Source organism: Malaclemys terrapin, chromosome 5, assembly GCF_027887155.1.
Source record: "Malaclemys terrapin pileata isolate rMalTer1 chromosome 5, rMalTer1.hap1, whole genome shotgun sequence".
NCBI classification, from domain to species: Eukaryota; Metazoa; Chordata; order Testudines; family Emydidae; genus Malaclemys; species Malaclemys terrapin.
This window is the reverse complement of record NC_071509.1, coordinates 46,081,022-46,101,044: the sequence shown is the minus strand read 5'-3', so window position 1 is coordinate 46,101,044 and position 20,023 is coordinate 46,081,022. Positions and strand designations below refer to the sequence as shown.

The window sequence follows — 20,023 nt, the reverse complement described above, 5'->3', positions numbered from 1 at the left end:
CAGACAAACTGTGGGAAGCTTGCTCTCTAGTGGCCCCTCCTACTTTTTAGGAGTGTAGTATATGATACAAACACACCCTCAGAACAAGATGTGGATCCATAGCCATGCCCAAATCTAATCGGACATGTCCCCATGTGCTGTTGGGGAGTGCTAGCAGACCCCTGTTATCCTCAGGGAATGCAGATGACCATGTAATAGCTGCTTCCTGCAGTGAAGCATTAGGTGCTCCCTACGCCTTCTCCTTAATACAACGCCATGAAAATAACCATAATTTGGTCCTGAAATATTGTGGTGTGAACAGTGAAGCCAAGGATAAAATTGGAATATAAACTCCTTCAAATTTAAGTGGCGGTTTGAGCTGAAACCCAGAATCCTTGCCTAACCTTAACTGTTCAGGGTCTAAGTTGAGTCTAAATTGCAGAAGGGGGATATTTTGGATGTGGCCAAAATGTGAACAGAGTTTGCAGGATGTTGGCATCATCACACTCAAACTTTAACCCTATCACAAATCAGTTTGCAACTTTCAGCTCATAAGTAGTACTATATACCACTATTGCTTCTATGAGAAGAAAGGACAGTTAGTGTGGTCATTTATATTAGGACTGAAATCACCCAATAACCAAGTCAATGAAAAGAATGTCTGTATAGATGACTACATTTAGCTAGAAAGTGGAATGCCTACCACTAGGCAGGTGAGGGGTTGCTATCTTTTGCTGGAGGAGTTCCAAATCACTTGCATGCATTAGTAAGGTGCTTGGACTTATTTTGCATATTTGTTAAGCTCTGGTTTTGAATTTAAAGAACCATTTTCAACACAGCACTATTCAAGTAAAAAAAAAAAAAGCCACTCAAGACATTCAAACAATATTAACTCATATTTCCCACACTGCCATTCCAGATTCACCCATGACCCTGGAAAACAACATACCTGAGCTCCTCGGACACTTTCAGTCTGTCCCACGTCTCCAAATCTGCTTGTGTTATAGAAGCTTTCATAAATACTGGAGACTCTTGTTGCTGGGTAAGGTTACTTTGAGTCTTTCGTTTAGCCAGGTCATCTCTTTGAATATCAGGTACTTTCACCTGCTCTTCCTCCTCCGACTCGTTATCCTGAGACTGCAGGAATGGGTTTTCTTTACGTGTCACAATTTGCCTCGCTGATGCCATATGTACCTGGCTTGCTCTAATTTAATGCACATTCCAAATCAGCAAGAAAAAGCCATTTTGAGGAGTTAGACAATGATAAGTGGAATGTCAATAATGGCGGTTCAGAGTATAAGAACAAATTGAAATGATGAATAAAGTAGAAAGGTTGGGGTTTCTTTGAGCAAGCATGCAATCAGTTGAAACTGGGACTGTTTCATGTAGACTACCCTGTGAATTCTAATGAGACAGATTCATTGGATGGATTATAGTTTTGAGTTTAACCCAGACAAGTAAATCTGGAATCACTGCAATAGTGTTTAATTCAGTAATGAGGTTCATTCTAATAGTATGAGAGTTGGACATCATAACCTATTAAAGTTACTGTAATGATTGCAAGTTTCATTCCTGAATGTATCAGAGCTGGAGAATTCTAATGTGGTATATTCTCCAGATGCCCTTCCAAGATATTACTCACATGTCAGAATGCTTACTATAAATGTCGATGTGCCAGATTGTTACTGACTGGAAGGAACATTTTATAAAACTGAAAACAACATGAACTAATTAAAAAAAAGTTCGGAACATCTCAGCTGTAGGTAGACCGATTCTAACGATAGGCTTGCTTAATGTTACCTGTATTAGTTCAAATTTAGGATAAATATAGATCTGGAGATCTAGTGTGAAAACCCACAAATGATAAAATAGAGTAATATAAAATAAATATTTGTATTTCGTTCCATTTTTTCGTTAGTGGGTTTTTACACTAGACCGCCATGTATTTTATATACACACACCCCACATACTATCTAAAAATGCCTCATGTAATAGCAACAAACACAAGCAGATGTGCTTATGTTCTACAGAAGATGGTTGCCTAACAGAAGTGTCTATAGCATAGTTAACTTTTCCTAATCCCAGTATAGCACTGGAGTGGAATACATGGAGTGTTAAATTGGAACCAATCCGTCTATTTCCAAAATAACGTTAAACAAATTCTGCCACTAATTACATGGTCCCATATCCCATTTAGTTCACAGAGTGCTGTACATGTATAACCTAGCAGAGGATTTGGCCCTTTCTTTACACAAATTCAAAGAATAGTGTTAAATTAAAAACCATATATATTAAAACAAGCATTTCCTTATTTATATCACAAATGTTCATTAGCTTATTGAATTTACTCTCTTTAGAGTTCACATTCTAAAATTTACTTTTCACAATTTATTTTCATTGCCGGATTTCTCTCACTTTGAACACTGAAAATATGCAGTGTGCTTTTCTTTTTTTAAATTGTAAGTTTCTAATCAGTTTCACTTTCCAGTTCTCAGGTTCTAGAGCAATTCTACAATGTCTCAACTGCAAACACTAGGATAATGGAGAATTTGTATTGATTTTTATGGATGTTTATTTATCCATTATTGAAATTTTGGGCCAGATTTGTTTTAGCTACCAAACAGTATTTCACATAGAATTAAATATTACAATAGACGGAGAAAGGTAGTTTGCACACCTGGCATATTCCTGTTTTTCCTTCTGTAATGGCTTTTTAGCACCTTCCAGTTTAACTTTATCTTTATTTGTACAGGGCCCAACTAAAAACTGGTTAAATGACACTGTAAGTTTGGGCTGATTAAGTCTTGCTCTCCGGGCTGCAAAGTCATCCTTTTCTAGATCAGGAACTCTGCACACTGCTTCATCTTCTGATCCAGAATCCTTCCCTTGACAATGCATCATAGAGGGTTTCTCCTTGTGAAGAATGATGTCTGGGGTAGGTTCACTATCTTCATATATTTGCTTTTGACTGACACAGAGCAAAATTAAATGGAGTTCCAGATGTGAAAAGGGGAAAAATGTCAACATTCATTTCCAGGTCATAAAATAAGTGCTGTTAGTCAAATGTGCTCAAAGCTGCTGTTAGTTTAGATGAGGCCTTCATTTATTTGTTTAGGGCACAAGCCTGCAAACCCTCCACGAGGAAAGCCCGAGGAAGTCAACTGCAGTTCCAAACATGAACAGTTAGAAGGATCAGGCCTTTTCGCTATTATTTTAGCCACAGATGGAAAAGTAGAGAACACAGGCTCCAAATTATACATTCAGCCATTAAGTGGTGACATTATTCTTACACACTTTAGATAAATGAAAATAGCTTTAGTATAAAACTACCAAGCTCATTTCTGATCATTACTGTGGAATCCTGAGATACCTAGAATTCACCACCCTAGCTCCTAAATGGGACTGCCAATTTTTCTGTATCCTGGGCAGTCCTTAAGACTGGTCCTTTCCCCTCCTGTCCCCCACACTTTGATTTCCCCCTTTGTAAAGCAAGAAGCAGGTAATTTCTTTTGAAAAGTAAGCAGAAATGAGCCCCTCTCTCTCTAGACTTGGCAGACTTAGATTTTTAGAATTTTGATGGATAATATCAATGTTTATTTTTAAGCATTTTTTCAATTTAAATCTTCACAGTTGTGGGAAATTATGGGGGTGTCAGATAATGGAGGGTGTCAGACAATAGCTCAGTGGTTTGAGCACTGGCCTGCTAAACCCAGGGTTGTGAGTTCAATCCTTGAAGGAGCCACTTAAGGATCTGGGGCAAAATCAGTACTTGGTCCTGCTAGTAAAGGTATGGGGCTGGACTCTATGACCCTTCAGGGTCCCTTCCAGTTCTATGAGATAGGTATATCTCCATATATTAATAACTTCTTAATTACAGTAGGCACAGATTCAAAAAGTTAACATTTTATAACCATTAAAACATGAACTGCTAACCTCACATGTCAAAATATACAAAATCCTTAAATCAGTCCTTAAATCAAACTCTAACAAGTTCTCAAGCAATTTTCTTACTTTGCCTCTCTGTAAATTTCGATCATCATCTATGGAAATATTTTCATCAGTTTTTGTGTGGTACAGTGAAACAGATACTTACCAATAAATATCTAACCCTTCTAAACAGGTCTGTTACAGCATTGAGACATAATGCTGTGTTTTAGTGGTCCATTAATACCTGCATTCTGGAGACAGTGCCTTCAGTCACCTAAGACCGATACTGATGTACTAATAATATGGCAATATGGCTCTTGATTTCTGGACACCAGAAAAAGATTATTTCTAAATCATGCAATATGCCCATCCAATTTGAGTTACTTTTTACAAGAGAAGATAATGAAGAATAATTTACATACTTTTATCCCCACTGGGGAAAAAAATGAAAAGCTTATTTTTCTAGTTTTCTAGAAATCACTAGAAAACTAGACATGAAGACTTGAGTGTTACAAGATAGGTCAATATAGTAATATTACTAGGTTCAGACATCATGCCTCTTATTTTTCATATTGCACACCTTCTAAGTCAGAAAATATGGTAAAGTGAAGACACTTAAAATAATGGCAACAGCTCAAGAGTCCACATGTTTCCCCTCCATTTTACAATCAACAGTTAAAATTGTTTACTGTAATTTTTTTAAATGCAAGTTTTCTAAGCATTGCAAACCCATCTTTATCTCCGACTATCTATAGTCCCAGCTGCCCTTTCAGCAAAACTTTAACAGTCCCAATTTAGCTTTTAAAACAAAGATGAAATAGAAGGCTTCCATCAGGCCACAGAATGGTGCTGAAAGGTCAGCCAGGCATAGGTCCATGAATGAAGGGAAGCAGTTTAAAACTGCCTTTCTTTTCCCTGAGATGCTAGTAGGTGTCCAAGTCACTTTCAGTTTTGCGTCTATTTGTTGGCACAGAGTTACTGTGCTTCTTGTTATATTGGTAATATTATCCAGTATTCCAGTCCTTCAAATCCAAGGCCACTCAGTGGGCAGTGATCGTCCAAATCCAGTTTTATAATTCCAAGAAAAGTTTGGAGGAATCAATTATAGTTTTATGCATCATAGATGATTCACATACTTGTTTAAAAAGTAGATGCTCTACACCTTCCTGTGATTATGTATAGTTTAGTAGGTCAGTAGATCAGGACTGTTTAGTATGTTTATTTAAGGAAGCTAATATAGTTATGCAAGGAATGTAGCATCAACTAAAAGTCATGCAATGGTTTATGCACCATTGGGGTGAGAGCAGTTCTTGCCTTTGTGAAGTAACAGAGTTCAAGTTCATTCAAAGAGCATTTTGTGCACCATCAGGCATTTCCTGCATGGACATGCAACAGGAAATGCCACATTTAGCTCTTTTTATTTTGTGTTTTATGGATTAACAATGAGCAAACACAAAGGTGGTGGAATCTATCTAGAGATCCATGGCACTTATATAGCTTCACTGCTGTGGTATCTGAGCACCTCACGATCTCTAATGCATTTATCCTCAGTACCAGTGTGAGGTAAAGTATTTTGCAGATAGGGAACTGAGGGACAAAAATACTGAATGACTTGCCCAAGGTCACACAAAGTCTGGTGGAGCAGGGACTGAACACAGAGGTCTCCTAAAATCCTAGCTTACTTGTTAGCACCCTAATCACTGGACCTTCCACTCTAAGGAAAAACAGAAATTCTTCAGGAGAGTAAATTTTGATTGGTAACATTCTGAAAGCTGCTCAAGTGTCAGATTGTTTCCACCAATTTCAGACCAGTGAAGGGAATGAAAAAAATACCACCACGTAGCCAACAGCATACTTTATAACTCATGGGAGGGAGATGTTCTTAGTCAAATTTGAGCATTTAGCAATCCAAGTATTTAATGAATGCACAGTATGAGAGGATGTGAAAGTAATATAAACACGGTTTCACTGCCACAAGCTCGGCATGATTACATTACTCATGGGTGACAGAGCCATGTGAGTTATATAGGTTTTCCCAAAGAAGCAACAATATAATTTATACCACATTACAATATCACAAATTATTTTTGGGATGCATGAGTAGGGGAAAGTTCTTTGTATTTAAATGCTGTTATCTTCCTGAAGATACTACAGAAGCAGCAATGGGTGAAGTGGAGTTATACTCACAAGTGCATGATAAAATAAACGTATACCGTGCCTTGTGAAATGCAGGAGTCCCTGTAACATTTGTTACCACCACCTCCAGCAGTGGTATTCTAAATCTTTGGACACAGTCCAGTCGAGGGGGTCTCGCTGAGGGTCCCTCCAACTTACCCCACCTCATTTTCTTCCCTCCATCAGTCTCCCTGAATTATTTTCAGATAAAGTAAGCAAGCCCTTGTTGGGGGATCCAGAAGCAGTATCTTCAGAAAATGGTTTTTAATGTACATACCATTTAGTAAAAACTGGGGATTCCCAGACAAGAAGTTTGATTGCACCCCAGAAGGGAGGCTGGGGCAAAGAAAACCTACCACCCAATTGCTACTGGAATGCAAGCTCACCTCCAGATCTCCCCCTCAATCCAGACTGACTTTAGAAAGACTTTAGAAAGACTTTATATTGTAAACTGCCCTAAAGAGTTTACAATATAAAAAGACAGACAGACTGACCAATACACAAAAGGGTACAAGGTGTAAGTGAAATGGTCAAGGTGTTTGGTCACCTTTTGATAATGCAATTTATTATTATATACAAGATCATAAGCTCCTTGGTGCAGGGACTGTCAAGCACAATGGGGTCCTGGTCCATGATTAGGGCTCCTAGGTGCTGTGGTAATACAAATAAATACTAATAGGCTGTGAATGAGCAACACATTTAAACACTTAAGTGCTAGCTAGAATGGGGCCAGAGTGTATCCCCAGTGCCCCTCAGGTTTGCCATTATTAATGAGCTAATATCTTGTAGGCATCACAGTAGATTTGGATCATCAGAGGACTGGAATATGGAAAGGCTGGTGCCCTGCATACTAGCTCAGGAAGAATTTTCATGGATAAGAAATAGTGTGGAAGAAAACAGAGTTGTGGGAGAAACATCTAGGCTGGCATCATGGGCAGAGCAGAAGGGATGGAGGGGAAAGCAAAGAAAACCAAAATAGGAAAGTACAGAGGAGCAGAGTTATGTAGGTCCTTGAATGATAGGACTGGAAACTTGAACTTGATGTAGAGGAGGAATGAGAGCCAATGGAGAAAGGGGAGTCAACAGAGTGATTCAAAGATGGGGCAACAGTCAACGGGCAAGAAAGATGACAAAGTCGACCCCTCTCCCTCGCCTGAAGTCTGCCCCATCTCTCCTCCTTCCCCATTCTCCCTTTCCCACTCACACATGCTGTAACAAATTTCTCCCTACAGCTCTGCACCTTCATTCCCCTTTCTCCTGCCTCAGAGATCTTCTCCCAGTATTAGGAGGGAAACTGCTGCAAGACTGAGCTTCTCCTGCAAGCTTGGTTCTTTGCACCTCAGCTGTTTAGCTGGTGTAGAGAGTCATTAGTTCCTCACAACACCCCTGCTGCCATCTGTACAAATTGCACCTGGTTGACAAATTAGAGAGCTTCTTCTGGTGGGAGCAGGGAACAAGAATCACTAAATTATTAGTGTTCCTCTTTCCTCCTGCACAAAGGCACTTTGTAAAAGGAGGAGATCAGAATCCCTGCTGAACCATATGCTTGTCTACATGTGCATCTGTCTTAGAGATTAAAATCAGTAAATCAAAGCAAGATTGGAGCAGGGGGCTGACAGCCAAAGGTTGTAAGTATCCTCCAAAAATAATACATGGGCTATAAATATTGTTTGTTACACCTTGGATTGCCAAACACAATACTATTGTCTTGGACTCAAACTATGCTTGCACTATTATCCTTCTGGTTTATGAACTACTGACCGGCGGCCTGCAATTAACTGAGGCAGGATGAGGCTGTGATTTATGACTGATTGCAAATTCTTTTTATTAGTATTTTGGCTCATGTCCTAGGGTAGCACTTAGTTTGTCTGTTACCTTGTATAGCTCTTCAGTGCCTTGGCTAATACATGCATTGGTTATGATTTGTATTACTGATATACAAATATACAAAATGTTATTGCTTGTAATAAGACAGCATACCTTTAGAACAATAAAACCAGTCTGAAACAGAAAATACACACACATACTTACTTTGATTTGACTATTTAACTGCATTTGACAGCTCTCCCCAGCCTGCAAGCCTCATTAAGCCTATAGATGGTTTCATATTAGCTATTATTTGTATTACAACAACATTTAGAAGTCCCATCTGAAGTCATGGCCCCATTGAGCTAGGTGCTGTCCATATATTGCCAGCATCCCAACCTATAATTTACAACTTTAATTCAAGTTTAGTGAAGTTTTTGTTTGAAAATACAATTCTGAATAGCTTTCCTTGATGTTCCAGAAATTAAGAGGTTGGGCAGGCAGAAGGTTGAACACTTACCATTTAACCAAACCATTTCACAATCTTTGAAAGGACTACCCTGGTCATACCAGTTAAAAGTTTTGCTTGGTGACATAACCTCATGAGAAACAGCTAGTTTTCATGGGACCACCACACCATTGTGACTGAAAGTCTGATGAAATTAAATCCATCCATTATCAGACTTTTGAAATAAAGAAAGGGAAATAACCAACTTAAGTAAAACCGAAAAACAAAATGCCGGTGAAACGATGAATAAATATGGTCATTCTGTGCATAGCTATAGTCAAGGAATGACTGTTGAACTATATTGACATGCTTTACTTGGTGCAGGTGTTAACAAGCAATGAATTTTTATAGTTCCTGTCTTTAAAATAAAATACGCCCTTTAGTATAATTGTTAAAAATACTAAACACTTACAAATATAGGTGTGATTCAGCCACTTGTTACTGAAATGTTCCATCACTAAGAAGAGTATTAAAGAATTTCTAAAACCCTTGCCCGAACAAGGCATCATGTAGTAAAACCGTTTTTTTGTGTGAACCTAAGATGGTATAAAATGGAAGATTAACAAGCTTGAAAATGTTCTTGGTCGTTTGTTTCTTGAACTTTGTTTCCATCCAAGTTAGGGTGTAGCACTATTACTAGTTGCAGCAAACACATTTAACACCATATAGCTTTGCAATGCATGATTACCATGTCACAAGCTTTTTCATACCTAAACCTTTTCTAAAATCTAATTAGTTGCAAGTGAAACAGCAGAAAATGCAAGTGCTTAGTAGATTTTTTTTTTTTTTTTTTTTGGTTATAAAAAGTGAAGTAATGGCAGAATGAGAAAAACACACACACTCGCAAAATTTTTAATGTGAAGCGTGCACAATATCACACACTTTTGAGCTAACCTGCCATAGCGTTGTGCTGCTGGCATGACCTTAATACCAGCTTGTTCAAGCCTTCGTAACTTTCTGATTTCCTCTGCATCTTTCTCTTTGCACTTGTGCACTGCAGTTTCTTTGGCACTACCTGAAGGAAACTGACCTATTGTCTTTCCTTTGTTTTGATTCAAATCTACTTGACTTTTACTGGGGTTTGTCCTGGAAGCCATGCATCCCACCTGCTCCTCTTCATGTTGTCTTGGTGCCTCATTTTGTTCTTCTTCTATGGTTTCAGGATGGTTTTTGCTATTGAGTTATACAAGGTAGTTTACTATACAGTACACTGCTTTCTTTATACATTTTGCTTGATACTAACATTTCAAACAATATTTTGATGAATGACACAGAAGACTAATCGTACTACGTAGTGCAGGCTATTCTGAAGCCAAATTAAAACAAAACACCTGATGTAAAATATGGGAAATCTTTGAGCACATTCATATACTACACTAAATTTATGTAACTGATGCACAATAGATTTATTTTCAAAATTCAAGAACAGAAAGATGGTAACTATTTTGACTAATATATATCACATAAAGACTTTTATTCACTGAAAATTAAGAATCTCTTGAAAACTGACTCTCGTCATCAAGGACCACATTAGAGCAACAAATTGTACTTTTGACAATTATTTTAATATTTAAATGTGGCATTTAAATAAACCAATATTTTGTCAAACACTTGAGTTTTAAACAGTTAATGTGTACTGCAACACTGAATAATTCACAGCCAACATTGCACTGCACAGTGAACAACATTGACATCAGGATAATTACCTAAGTCTTGTATTACCTGACTTTCCACTCATGGGATTATTGCTCTTCTGTTGTTTGAAACAATAGGGTAAAAATCTGTCAGTTAGCTCTAAGTAAGATCTATTTTGCCCATTTTACAAAGCACTGTGTACTTTTAAAGGTCATGATTTGTTAAAGGTTAAAAAATAACATAATTGGAGGGACAAATGGTCTTGAGCAAAGCCTTACCTGAAAGGCTTCTCTCCTCCGAGTGGTGAAGTAGCAGTACTCCAGCTCTTCCGGTACTCTTCTCGTTCAGCTTTCTTTTTCCGAAGAGGAGCTGGTATATAGGCAGTCTGGTTACTCTTATTCGGGAGATACTGGTTAAAAGGCACAACTGATTTAGGTTCACCATACGATGCCCGCCTTGCAGACATATCATCTTTTTTCACATCTGGCATCTTTCGGTGTGGCAAATCAGACTCAGAGTCACTCCCTCTCCCTATTAAGGGATATGAAAAAAGGGTAATTTTACCCTAACTTGCCAAAATGAAAACAAAATCCTTACTTAAAAGTACAACAGTATTTTATAATAATGGGCCAAAATACTACAGTTTACTACAGCATCTTCAGACATTTCTCTAAAAATTATTATTTTTTTTTTCATAAGGAAGAAAATCCCTGTTGAAATAACATTTGCATAGAAACTTCAAACACACACAGCTAGTTATAGTGGATTTATATTCCTATTTTAAATCAGTCAGTGAAATACTGGCCACACTCCCTATAGTGGTAACAAATGGAAGTCTATTCCAGTGGCCTACCTTCTGCAGCCAAAAAAACAAAACTAATCTAATTCAAGAAAAAGGCCTCAGCAAGTTTCTTTTTCAAAGGCTTGATCAGTTGTCCAACGTGATGGGTCAGATTTACACCAGTATCCAATGATATAAACCAGCTGTATAAACCCAAACTCAAGTTTACTTGACCTCAAGGTTTATCCTGGGTCTGCCACATCCCAACCCTAACCACAAAGCTACTGGTTGTTATGGGGCCAGATGCAGTGGGAGGTCTCTCTCTCGCTCGCTCTAATCCATCCTGGACCTGAGACACCTTTCCTGGTGAACATTTCAATGAAACTGGCATGTTCCAACAGTAATTTTCAGTTTTGACAAATCTGAATTTTTCAACAAATAAATGTTATGCCAAAAAATTCCCAGCAAGCTCTACTGTCTACAGGAATAGGCAGATGCCATCTCTTTTCAGAATTATGCTAGGCCAATTTAGATACCCACAGGCTAGGCATGACTTTGGACAATTGTAAACCAAGAGACTCAAGGCATGTCTACACTACAGCCCTAAGCCAACCTATGTTAGGTCAACTTACAGCCACCACAGTAATTATTGTGGTGGCTGATGTCCACACTTCCCTCCTTCTGTCAGTGGTGTGCGTCCTCACAAGGAGTGTTTCCAGCAACTGAAGAGGGGCAGTGTGGGGGGCTGAGAGCCCTCTGCGTAGTCCCCCCCTGCAGGTTTCTCGCCTCACTGCTCCTGGCCAGGAGTGGACGGGGCAGCTGCCCGGGCTTCTTGCCTCCCTGATCAGGGAGTGGGGAGCCTCCAGGTAGCAGCCCAGCTGGGAGCAGGGGCAGCCTGGCTCTAGAAGCTCAGCTTTCTTGACAAGACAGCCAACAGCCAATGTAAATAATACACGGACACTGATTTGTCCTAACTGCACCAACATAAGCCCTACACCTTTCATGGAGGTGGAGTTATTATGTCAGTGTAGTAAGGCATTTACGTCGGCAGGACAAGGCTGTAGTGCAGGGGTGGGCAAACTTTTTGGCCTGAGGGCCACATCTGGAAATAGAAATTGTATGGCAGGCCATGAATGGTCACTAAATTGGGGTTGGGGTGCGGGAGAGGGTGAGAGCTCTGGTTGGGGGTGTGAGCTCTGGGGTGGGGTTGGGGATGAGAAGTTTGGGGTGTAGGAGGGTGCTCTGGGCTGGGACCGAGGAGTTTGGAGGGCAGGAGGGGGGGTCAGGGCTGGGGCAGAGGGTTGGGGTGTGGGAAGGGTTGCAGGCTCCAGGGGGATGCGGGCTCTGGGGTGGGGATGAGCCTGACCAGTATTCCCTGCTCCTGACATTTCAAGCAGTGGTTCAAGGGGCCTCTCTGCGTGCATGAAGGGAACTGAGGGGAACAAACAGCATGTCTAGTGCCACAGATGGCCAAGTAAGGGATTTTATTTATTTGTGCACAAGGGGTAGCTGTACTCTTAGGTCTGTCAGTCTGTCTATAGTTCTACTATAAAATTTAAGAGACTGCTAAATATTCTTCTCTGTTTCTTCTTGCAGAGTCCAGTGCCTGGGTGAGGACATCAAGCCAACTCCCAAATGGAGATGCTAACCATAGGCCCCGTTAGTGCAACTGCTTACTGGTTCTAGTTAACGTGTTTTAATGGTGTAAGAACTGACTTCTAGCTTTAACCAGCACAGAGTTCCCAACATCACAGGGAATCTCAGTTGGCCAGTTAGGATCAGAACCAGTTTCTTTTGTGCTGCCCAAGAGGAGTGAAGGGGCTGGATCTTACCTCAGAATCTGCCCCCGCCCACCTTGTCTGAAAACTAAAATTATTATTTTTAATAGTGAGAATGATTGAATAGAAACAATGGATTTGGAGAACATACTATCCAGGCAATTACATCATGCTTATCACGGAAGTAACTGAGCAGCTAGCCTAGAGCATTCTGTGCGGCAGGCTGAAGAGAATGCATTTCTGTCCTAGAAGCTTTGAGCTAGAATCAGGCTTAAGACAAGCTTGAAGTCTACTTCCTAGAGGACACTTGCTCACATTCACAGTACCCCATACTGACACAACTGGACACATACAGAGCGCAAAGACTGAAGCAGCAGCCATGCTGAAGGTCAGGAGCTGCATGTCCTGGCTGAAGGGGGGGTGCAAGGACAACTATCAAGTCACTCAGTTTCTTAAATGCTGAATATCTTGCCAAGAATTGCCAAAACTGTATTTTCATAAGACTGCACTTCAAAACTCTCCCAGGTATCAACAATTTCCAAGAGGTTTCCTTTTCCTCTTAGACGACCAGTTTATTTATATGGCATTTGATTTTTTTCAACATTTTCCACCCTTTTGCATTCTTAGTTCTTGCTTCAGCCTAGCTTATGAGCTGATGTGCATCTTCACACTGTGTCTGCTACCCCATAACCCAGAGAAACACTACGTCATAAATTACACTTGTAGGGTATAACTCATTTTACTATACTACGTTATAGAACCGAGGTAGATTTCAAATAAATTGCTGGCAAAATTATCTAAAGACCCGAGAAACAAAAATCTGCATTCAAAGAAAGTTTCTTTTACCAATTCACAGGAGACATCATGATTCAGACATTGCATCCAGCTTTTGAATGGCTGCCTATGCACTGAAAGCACTGGGTGACACATTCAATGTTTTGCATGTGTCTTGTTGTGACCGAAACTTACCATCGCTGCTTCCTCTGAGCACTACATCTGGAGACGGTGTCTGCTGTGAGCGGGAACCAAATGAATCCAGACTGTCAAAGGAATCATCTCTGCCGTGGCGAGGGGGGGAAAGGGAATCACTGCGTTCAGAGTCCCAGCAATCAATATAACCACTGTCACGAATGTTGCGTTTGGGGCTCTCAATATCTTCCGTTTCCTACATGGAAATACAGACGTACCTCTTCAAAAAAGTCAGTGACACAAAAATGAGATCCACTATGCAGCTGAGTACAAAGTATCTTTCTAATGTACTAAAATCTCTTCCCTCAATCATAGCATTTTTTTTTTGCTTTCAAATCAAAAGCATGAGATTGCAATAAAACCTCATTTCATACCAATTAAGAGGAACACACATGCTTTGGATTAATATAGTTATTTGAAATACAGTTGCAATAGGCAGATTAATAAAACTATCAAAATTGAAATAAACCTGAAACTTGACTTGTCTTCCATAGTCCATAGCACACTGGCAAAGGCATTATAAATTTGACCTCATGGCTGAGTTGGGGATAAGCTCACTATTTTCCAGATTAATTCCCCCAATCTATCTATTGTATCTGACTGGGACACCAGCAGGCAGCATTTGTTGTTGTCGCCTGAGCTCAGCAAAATAATGAAGCAGTTTGTCCCAGTCTCCCTGCACCTTGAAGAGAAATTCCTGTTATGAAAGAGGGATGTCTTTCTAAAGCAATCAGCAATGAAAAATATGCAAAATGCTTTTCCTGATGCCTCAGAAGAATTCAGTCGTGCTCTTTACTCTTTGCCAGCTCCTGGCTCTGGGGGATATGAAAGCACTTGTAGCTGACCCACATGTTCAGAGCAGTGAGAACAATGGTTGTCTTTGACAGCCCTGTGATTATAAATTCTTTCCAGCGCAAGCAGCACATACTAAAACTCTAAAACTCCAGCAGAGGGAAAGGTCAATGGAAGCCATCCTCACCCTTGCATTATAATAAATCCCTTGTTTCAGCCAGTTTCTTAACGTTAATTACAATAGCACAGGCTGAGAAAAGCAAAAATAACTACTCTCTTACTCAAAAGATAAACCTCTATGTTTTTTTTCTCCGCCAGACTGTCACTGAAAAAACTCAAGAGATGCGGGTGACATCATCAGACTGACATTTTTCAATCTGAAAAGATTGGAATGTGAAACTTTTTCTTGACACACTTAAATATTAATTTTAAACTTTCCAATTAAAAAAACACCTATGGGCTACAGATAATTGGAGCTCAATAACTGAGTGGAGAGTAGCTCCCACTGCCCTCTACAGCTACTGTTGTCATTATTAGTATTGCCAGTGATCATATCAATCAACATTATGGTACAATAAAGTCAACAACCTCCTTACCAAAGGAGAATTACGGCAGAAAGAGCATCTGAGAAGGGGAGCATCATAATATCAATCAAAAGTTCAATATTCAAAGGGAGAGGCTCAGAGGGAAAAGGAAAGATTAGAAACTCGTGTCTTGTAGACTTTCCAGGAAGAAGACTTAATTAGAGCCACTAAATAACTTGCTGCCAAAATACCACAGTATGTCCAGCACCAAAGGTTCCTTAAGGCCAAGCAAAATCACAGTAATGCCAATAGTCACAGAGTACACGAACTGGGATTATACTCAAGTTTTGTTTTATTTTTTAATTTAAAATATGTTAACAAGTAGTGATTTAATTCAATGGCGTTTTCCTCCCTTATCGCTTGTTTAGGAATGGTATATATACACACACATAAACACTGTTCAACATATACCACCTCTGTCTTTCTAAAATCTATATTAAGTATACAGCTCCAAGAAAAAAGATTACATCCTCTCAAAATCCTCTTTACCCTTTTCTTCAAAACTATCTGAAATCTTTTCCAATTCCAGATTCAGAAAAAGCTCCCCATCTCTACATACCAATCAGCTATATTCAATCCTCTGGCAGACTTCCATTTTCTTAAAATAATATGTTTGAAAGTCATGGAAACGCTCAATAGCAAGAGGGATAGAAATCAGATGAACTATTCGAAAGTACAGGCTGAAAAAAACATTCTTCAGCTGTTTCATGCTTTAAAACCCTGAATGAAGTGTGAATGAACAGATTCCAAAATTCTCTATTTTATTAACCCGTTAACTTTAATTTAGTTTACTTTTTAATTACTGGCAGCTACAGGTAAAAATAGGGAAGTGTATAAGAGATGGCACAATAGACTGTAGTAATTCTCTTGTAAACATGTACTATTTAGCCTTCCCGTTGGCACCTCATTCTCCCAAAAGATTACTGTTACTGGCTATGACAGACACTCAAAATTAGAGCAAGTGTGTGTTATCTACTGGATAGTAACCACTCTAAGTATCATTTACATCTGTACTGTGACACTTTTTGAAAAGATAATCCCATAGCATACCATAATGCACTGGTCTATCATGCCCATCTGGTAAAAATCAATGCATAACCTTGCGGTAGTAAAAGTAGATACAACTGCCAAATTTAAAACCTATTTGCCAGCCACTTTTATATATTCCTTTTCAAACTATTGAATATATTCAAAGTGCACTATGGATTAACTGTTTACATTTTTCAGATTGAAAACTGGATGAGTATGCAGTAAAGTAGGTTAAAAGAAATAAAATTAAAAACTCACTGAATAAAGTTAAAAAAGGATTTCAATGGAGGTACTACTAGCACATACTGAAATGTCACTTGCTGTCAATGCCACTGTTAAATTCAATGGAACTGTGCCAGTGTAACCCTTCATTTATAAAGAAGTGCTCTCGCCATCCAGCCTAAGCTAAAGTAATGGAGTGCTGCACAACATAGTTCAAATGTTTTAAATTACAACAACAAACCTCTTAAAATTCAACCACAAAATAACTCCAGGAGAATTGATGTGTGGCACAAAGGAGGAGTGGGAAGGCAAGGTAAGAAATACAGGTCTAGCAACAGTCATAATAATACCATCCAACTAATATCTTTGTTTACTACACTGAAAAGTTTATGGCGATACAAACATTCAAACATTAGGAGATTCCCTTCATTGGTTCCCCTCCTCCACTGCAGCAAATTCAAGTTTCTTGTTCTTGTCTTTGACCTGCTGAATTCTGTCCCCTCCCTCCTTATCATCTCCACCCTCCTAACGATGCCAGCTTTTAAACACCATTTATCCCCTTATCCCACAACAGTATATCTAGACTTTCTTCCAATCTGTCCCCTTCATAAAAGGACAAGGTGCATGAAGTAATATCTTTCATTGGACCAACTTCTGTTGGTAAGAGAGCAGGCCGGCTCCAGCGTTTTTGCCGCCCCAAGCGGCGGGGCAAAGCCGCGATTGGCACCATTTCAGCAGCAGCTCTACCGCCGCCACTTCATTCTTCGGCGGCAGGTCCTTCCCTCTAAGAGGGACTGATGGACTCGCTGCCGAATTGCCGCCAAAGAGCCAGACGTGCCGCCCCTTTCCGTTGGCCGCCCCAAGCACCTGCTTGCTGCACTGGTGCCTGGAGCCAGCCCTGTAAGAGAGACAGCTTTCAAGCTTATGCAGAACTCTTATTCAGGTCTGGGAAAGGTACTCCCAGAGTCACAGCTAAATGCAAGGTGGAACAGATGGTTTGGCATAAGTAGTTAGCAAAATAATAAGGTCCATTATTACTTTTCTGCAATTTTCCATGGCTTGTCTGCAACTCAGCCGCAATTTTTGACAATCATCCTGCAATTCAAGTAGGGCCTCAAAAATATATGAAAAATGCATCACGTGGAGCAAACACCCACCCCCATGTACCAAATGGCACCGTTACTACTCTGCTTTTTTGTCCGAGCCCATCTCCCCACCCTTCATCTGTCTTTCAGACTGCAAATTCTTTGGGGTTGGGACTGCAAAGCCATGATTCATTCAGGTCATTCCAAATGAATGCCAATTAACTTTTATACCACCAGACACAATCAGGTATGTGGCATATACAGAATACACTATCCCGGTGACCCCAGCAGAACCACAGGAGCATCAAATTGATTATCAACATCCGCTGCAGCCTACTGTGAGTGCCCTGACTGGGCCATGGGAATGGTGCTACCCTCTGCACTGGCCTCTTCCCAGCAGCAGAACCTGGCTGGTCTGCTCTACAGTGGCCTGTAAACCCTGACATCCATTTTCATCCAAGATTTAGAGTTTGACAAAATACAGATTATCAAGGTTATGCTACATGTGAAGTGCATACACAATCCCTTCCCCCACCCACTTTGCCTTTCTTCACCTGTTGAAATGATATATCTTGATATGAAACTTGTGGTGCAACTGAAAACTAGCTGAGGGAAATATTGTTCATGACAGTCTGCGTGTTCAAATATGTTCTTTAATCTGATGCTCCCTAGGTCCACTGACTCACTCTGCAAGTCTCTCTATTGAGAACAGTCGATCAGTATACCATAAGCAAAGAACAGAAAAACCAAATTATGAACGTTACTCTACCATTTTAAGAAGAGCTGGGCAACATATTTTCAGCTAATAGTAAATTCCCCAAAATATGCATTTTTAGGCTACCAAAAGTATTCGTAAATTTGGGTCAAATTCAGTGATTAGTTCTGGCCAAAAAAAAAAATAAAAAAGAACAAAAAAAAAAGGTAATTAAAAAAAAAAAGTCAAAATGGTTCATTTTAACCATTTAGCAACAAAACGTTTAGACTTTTTGTTTTGGCACAGCATTTAATTTAAAAATGTAGCCAATTAAAAACGCCAAACAAATAAAAGGGTGAAAAACCTGAAAACAATTCAATATGTTTACAATATGTTTCATTCAACCCAAAACAAACCAAAAAAAGTTTGTTTCAGGTTAAACTGAACCTAATTTTTACCCCCCAGATTTTTCAGTTTGGCTCCTGAACCAAATCATCACTTATTCACTCAGCTCTAAGTGTAACGCTATATGACCATTTTAAAGTCCTACTCCTGGTAATTTCTGCATCACTAGTACCACCTGCAAAACTGGCTACCAAAAAAAGCCAAGCCTGTATTTACAGTTGTTTAGTATCAGCAGGAGCTTTTACAAAAAAGTTAAGTAGCTCACTCCCCAGCCCACCATCCACCTGTAGCTTTCGTTACAACAGACATCAGAAAGAATTTTTGTGGGACTTCCAACTTCAATAATTAAAAGCCCCAAAAACGCTAACAAAAAAGATACCTTTCTCATCTGTGCCAGCAATCCTTCAAACTCCTTCAGGTTCAGTGTTGCTCCACTGTATGAAGTGCATCTGTTTGCTGCTTTCCCCAGCCAATAAATGGTAACTAGTACCTGCAGAAATCAGTAAACATTAATTGAAAATCTACACAATTACTTTGCTAAATTTACTTTTCCTAAGGACCTCTTCATTTATTTTGAACTCTGAATCACTGATGGATTTGAGAATTTGTTCTAAATCTGTATTCCCCTCTGGGGAGTGGGAAGGGAGGGTGGTTAAATGGTTAATAACAAATACATGAAGCATCTATTAAAGGTAAAATAATCTTATAGAATTTGCAGCTTATTAAAAAAACATACTGCTGTGTCACGTCTGGCTGAAAAGTAAGCAGCAAAAATAAACCTCAATATTAAAAACTAGGTACAATATTCGAAAGTATTCCCAAAGTGAAGAGAGCTCAAAAGAACTACCTTCCAATAATGAAGGCTTCCAAATCTCATGGTAAAATAAAGTTAAGGGTGGCAGGAAAATATTACTTACTAATAATGGTGTTCCTTAATTAAAATACATAAGGAAATAAACAACAAAATGTTTGTAACAAATATGTCAGGGACTATTTGAAGAAGAGAAAAGGCTAGTTCTACCCACCCCAATATTACTGATAAGATTCAATGCATTTCACCTCTAGTTTAATGGCTCAAAATATATCCAGACCAATACTAAAAATAAAAGCCTGGACCATCTGGCAGTTTTTCGGCAGTTTAGGCGGAATGAGTTGATGGTTTCACCTAACTTTCAACCTGACATCTACCCCAATGAAAACACCACCATCAGAACGAAGGCCAAGGCCTAAGCTTGTAGACCTTTATATACACACTCATCCCTTGAGGAAGTTGCTCCAGGTTAAGAATAAATACAATGATGGAACCAAGAAGAGAAACTGATTCTGGCACTGGCAGGACTGTATCTGTTCTGGGGATAGAGAATTTCAGTTGCCTAAGGCTATCAAAATCCAATACCTTTCATGAATGCTAAAATTCTCTTAAATTTTTAGAAAGACAAAAAATCATTTTCTGGCCCCTTTGTGTCTTATAATTTAAACCTTTTAAAGAAAGTGTTTCAGTTTTATTATAACCCCAGATTTGATCGCAATTGAAATTTAACTAAACACAGAATAACAAATTCATGTGAAAACAGTTCACAGCACATGCTCTCAAGTAAAGTAAAAATACTTGCAGACAAGTACTATTCAGAAATAAGAAGCTGTCTAATTCATT

General features: G+C 39.3%; 1 protein-coding gene across 19 annotated transcripts in view; it reads right to left on the bottom strand.

Moving 5' to 3' along the window:
- Positions 1–20,023, bottom strand: part of LIMCH1 (LIM and calponin homology domains 1) — a 307,341-nt gene that overhangs the window by 78,196 nt on the left and 209,122 nt on the right. For 11 of the 19 annotated variants that reach the window (XM_054029192.1, XM_054029186.1, XM_054029185.1 and 8 more), the window contains 6 exons: positions 18,749–18,859; positions 13,559–13,754; positions 10,309–10,561; positions 9,290–9,568; positions 2,657–2,947; positions 929–1,183 (listed from right to left, as the gene is read on the bottom strand). In XM_054029192.1, coding sequence (XP_053885167.1) covers positions 929–1,183; positions 2,657–2,947; positions 9,290–9,568; positions 10,309–10,561; positions 13,559–13,754; positions 18,749–18,859 — 1,385 coding nt within the window. Of the gene's footprint in view, positions 1–928; positions 1,184–2,656; positions 2,948–9,289; positions 9,569–10,308; positions 10,562–13,558; positions 13,755–14,027; positions 14,206–18,748; positions 18,860–20,023 lie in introns of those variants that run through there. The other 8 variants (XM_054029202.1, XM_054029201.1, XM_054029203.1 and 5 more) reach the window with 4 other exon arrangements.